Source organism: Anastrepha ludens, chromosome 4 (genome assembly GCF_028408465.1).
Source record: "Anastrepha ludens isolate Willacy chromosome 4, idAnaLude1.1, whole genome shotgun sequence".
Taxonomy (NCBI): Eukaryota; Metazoa; Arthropoda; class Insecta; order Diptera; family Tephritidae; genus Anastrepha; species Anastrepha ludens.
Window position 1 is genome coordinate 37,236,607 of NC_071500.1, and position 4,809 is coordinate 37,241,415.

At 36.3% G+C, this 4,809-nt stretch overlaps 1 protein-coding gene across 1 annotated transcript; it reads right to left on the reverse strand.

The window, feature by feature from the left end:
• Positions 1-2,163: 2,163 nt before the first annotated feature.
• On the reverse strand, positions 2,164-2,904 carry LOC128861780 (putative nuclease HARBI1). Its single transcript, XM_054100161.1, has 2 exons — positions 2,586-2,904; positions 2,164-2,525 (listed from the first exon to the last, which is right to left on the reverse strand). Exons 1-2 carry the CDS (start codon positions 2,614-2,616, stop codon positions 2,164-2,166), a joined length of 393 nt encoding a protein of 130 aa, XP_053956136.1. The 5' UTR covers positions 2,617-2,904.
• Positions 2,905-4,809: the final 1,905 nt, after the last annotated feature.

A 4,809-nucleotide genomic window follows, 5' to 3' on the forward strand; every position in this document is an offset into this window, starting at 1 on the left:
CCAAAAATTACATCTTCACAGGTTGCTGCAGAGGTAAGGGCAGAAATTGGCAAAGATGTACACTTTAAAACTGTACAAAGAGTGTTGCATGAGGCTGGTTATAACTCTCGTGTGGCTAGACGAAAGCCCTTGACATCTGCCATCAATCAGAAGAAGCGATTGGAGTATGCCAAAGAGTTTGAAAACAAGCCAAGCGATTTCTGGGATCAAGTATTGTTTTCTGATGAAAGCAAGTTCAACATTTTCCAGCCTGATGGACACACAAGGGTATGGCGAAAACGTAACACTGCAATGGAATCTCGAAATCTTTTGCCAACGGTTAAGTATGGTGGTGGGGGGATGTTGGTATGGGGCTGTATGTCTTCTGCGGGTGTGGGAGAGCTTCTTTTCATTAATGAGATTATGGACAAGACGGTTTACTTAAACATCTTAAAGGAAAATGTGAAGAAAAGCGCTGAAAAACTGAACTTACCCGGGTCGTTCACATTTCAACATGACAACGACCCGAAGCATACAGCCCATGACGTCAAGATGTGGCTCGCTTATAACGTTTCACACGTCTTACCACACCCCCCGCAGTCACCAGACTTAAATCCGATAGAACATTTGTGGGAGGAATTGGAGAGAAGAATTTGAAAACGCACAATTTCAAATAAGGTTGAGCTAAAAGCACCTTTAATGGAAGAGTGGCTTAATATTGGCGAAAATGTAACAAAAAAATTTGTCCACTCAATGCCAAATAGACTTAAGGCCGTCATAAAACAGAAAGGGTTACCAACAAAATATTAAATTAAAATTTCAACGCATTTTGGTTATCGTTTAAGTAGTTGTGCCTATACTTTTGTCCAGTAAAATATCGAATTAATTTAAAATTTTTTATTTTTGAACTTTATTTCCAAAGAAAATGTATTTAGTTTTCATAGCTATCTTTTAATGTATAAACTCTACACCTATAATATACCTACAAAATAAATATATCGTTTTTCTGAATACAAATAAAACTGCAGTTCTTTTTATAAAGCGGATTGTGCCTATACTTAAGTCCAGCACTGTACATAGAACATTTACTGCTATGTTGCGGTTCTGCTCAGCGCAAACACCGCTTAGTTTGCGTTGGTCGTATTGATACCGCTTTTTTTGTGAGTGGATCGCAAGTCAGAAAAATACCACCGCTTGCAGTTCTCTGGTGCGTAATAATTAAATTTAGTATTATTAAATTATATTTGAAGTTGGATATCCCTTTTCCATTTGCAGGCCGATCAAGTATATTTTTCAGATATATGGAGATTAAATTTTACTACTAAGCAATGGACACTTATAAAAACAGCCTCTCTACCAAAAGCTTTGTACTTCCATGCCGCAGCGCACAGTCAAAATGGTTGTATGTACATATTCGGTGGTATTGAATATGATGAAAAACGTATACGACGGTGCAATGACCTTTATAAAATGTGGATGACCATACCATTATTAAGTGAAATTTGCTGGGAGGCAGTGTTACATTACAGACCAAATCTCAAATTGAATGGCCACTCACAGCTGCTTAAAATGGGCATACCATTGCGCTTTGCACAGAGATTGTGGCATTCTTCAAAAGCCAAATGATTATACAATAAATGAAGAGATATATGGTATGGTATGTCATGTAACGAGCAAGAAGAAGCGACAATTTTTATGTTTCATTCTAGACATAAAAGCATAATTATTGTTTACTAACCATTTACAAATGACATAGTTTCATATGGAAGAAATGGAACCAAAAGAATAAACATAATAAAATAAGACATTAATAATGAGTAAAAATGAAAAAAGCTAATTAATATGAAAATAAGAGTAATTATTTTTATACGCTACATATGTGTACGAGCAGTTGTGGCGATTTTTTTTACCATATGGTTCATACACTGTCAATGGATGCTCAGATCACGAATTCTAGAAAATTGTATCATAAGAGTGGAAGCAGGATCAAGTGGCCAATCGGGCAACCAGATGAACACCAAATTTAAAAGGATAATAGTCTGCCGTCTGATTTAAAGTTCGTATCCATGAGTCTATGCATAATTAAATTCGCTTTTTCCAGATTAACGATATAAACAAATTATTTTCAATAAAGAAATCAAAAATGAATAAAATGTTATTTTATAAAATTATGTATTACAAATTTTATTGTTCTGGTGAAAAGTTGTTTTTCAGATTTAAACCAATTGGACTCTTTGTAGGATATGGCTTCATTAAATGCTGAGAGAGACGAAAAGCAGAGTCCCCTATAATATGGACTGGTATTTTTGTGGATCCATACAGCAAGCTCAATTCATCAAGAAGTGCACAACTTTGCAACTCGCGCTTTAGCGATGATTTTTCAAAAATTCCGGAGTCGTTGCATCTTCCAGGACTGCCGCAATGTATATAAACAAATCTATATTTTGCGTCTACCAAAGCCAATAGTACTACGGAATACCACCCTTTGTAGTTGTAGTAATCAATGGCTTCTTCCTTTCTTGGATGAATTTCAATATGACATCCATCTGTATAATAAAGATGCTTTTGATTAAACGTTATTTTTATCGCATTACTTATAAACCTACCTATTGCTCCAATACATTGTGGATAGCCCATTGCATTAAAATCTGCGACTCCATTCTCAATTTGCGCCCTTGTCAGTGGAAAATTTTTCAAATATATTGGAGCCAAAGATGTCCCAACTTCATTGCAAAACTCGATGAGTATTTTGCAAACAGTTGCTTTGCCTACTCCAAACAAATGTCCAATTGATCTGTATTCACTAGAAGATCCTAGTGCATACAGAGCAATTGCCACGCGCTTTTTTAGTGAAATCGGGTTTCGATAGTTCGTTTTTCTTTTGGCTATTTTTTCAAGTTTGCTGCACAATTTTTCAAAGCAGGATCTTTCCAGTCGGAAATTATTTTTGAAAAACTTGTCCCCATTACTCTGGCAGTCTACTTCCCAAAAGGTACTGGAATGTTCCTAAAATATACATGTACATTATACACAAATAATGTATCATAAATCTGTTTACCATACCAAAGACCATACACTTTGCGAACGCATTAAATTGGCAGCAACGCTTAAAATTATTTTATTTTCCCTTAACCTTTTTTTTAAATAATATGTGACCAACTCACTATCAATTATTTTAAAATAAAATGATAAAATCAACATAACAAATTGAATTTTATGCACCATTTTATAATTTTATCAATGTGAACAAAAGACAGTTCAAACACAGTTTCTCCCAAACTTTCAGTGGAAACAGTTGACAGTTCTCCCAAACACAACTCCTGCAAACACGGTGTTTGCTTTTGGTGGAAACGTAATATAAGACTAATTTTACTGTGGTACAATATTTCACATAACTTGCAAATCATGCAATCGATTTAAAATATGTGAATTATGTACATTGAACAGTTTTATTTAAAAAGGTACTTACCTATATGCAAATATTTTTGAATGGTTCATTAATTTTGAGTTTGCGAGTGATAACAGTTGATTGGCGTGTGTTATGCTTGCATTAGGTTTGAGTTATTCAACAGTTTGAATGGGTAAGCCCGCTGTATATTAGAGCACTAACTAAAGGCTTTTTCAATAAGAGGTGTTATTTTCAATACCCCGCTATTTCGATGGTGAGATGCTACTTTTGAAGCTGTAATTTTTTTGATATTTCACAAGTAGAAACTACGCCATTAATATTGGGTAGTCGAAAAAGTATTTTCGCATTTTGTCAATAGACGTCGTTGGAGTCATCTATCTCCAGTGCTACCAATCACATTGTGTCATATTATATGGTGTTAGAAAGGTGACATTTTAGTCTTCATTTATCCAAAAAAAAAATTAAATTCGGAGAAGTTGAAAAAAAGTTATAGCTGTTCACAAATGAGAGAAAATAATGAAGAAATTCGCTATACTTTGAAATTTTTTTATAAAAAAGGGAAGAATGCCACGCAAGCCACCAATGAAATTTGTGAAGTTTACGGAGACGATGCTGTATCAGTTCGTGTAGCACAAATATGGTTCGCTCGCTTCCGTTCTGGAAATTTCGATGTGAAAGATGCACATCGCTCCGGTCGACCTATCGTTGAATAAGTCGATGAAGTTATGGAAAAGATTGACCAGGGCCAGGATCACATAAGCTGCCATAACATCGCCAAGGCACTAAACATTCATCATCCAACGGTTTTGAACCATTTAAAAAACGCTGGTTACAAAACGGAGATCGATGTTTGGGTACCACATGAATTGTCTGTGAAAAAATTTAATGCACCGAATTAACATCTGCGGTTCTTTGCTGAAACAAAATGAAATCGAACCATTTCTGAAGCGAATGGTAACAGGAGACGAAAAGTGGATCAAATACGACAGTAATGTGCGAAGAAGATCATGGTGCAAGGGTGGTGAAGCTCAACAAATGGTCGCAAAGCCAGGACTGACGCCTCGAAAGGTTATGCTGTGTGTTTAGTGGGATTGGAAAGGAATCACCCACTATGAGCTGCTTCAGCCTTCTCGAACCATTGATTCTACACTTTACTGCCAACAACTGATGAGATTGAAGCAAGCAATCGAAAAAAAAACGGCCAGAACTGATCAGCGGAAAGGGTGTCGTCTGCCATCAGGACAACGCTAGGCCACACATATCTTTGATGACTCGGTAAAAACTGGGAGAGCTTGGCTGGGAAGTTTTGATGCATCCGCCATATAGCCCCGACCTTGCACCATCGGACTACCACTTGTTTCGGTCAATGCAGAACTCCCTTAATGGAGTAAAGTTGGCTTCAAGGGAAGCCTGTGAAAATA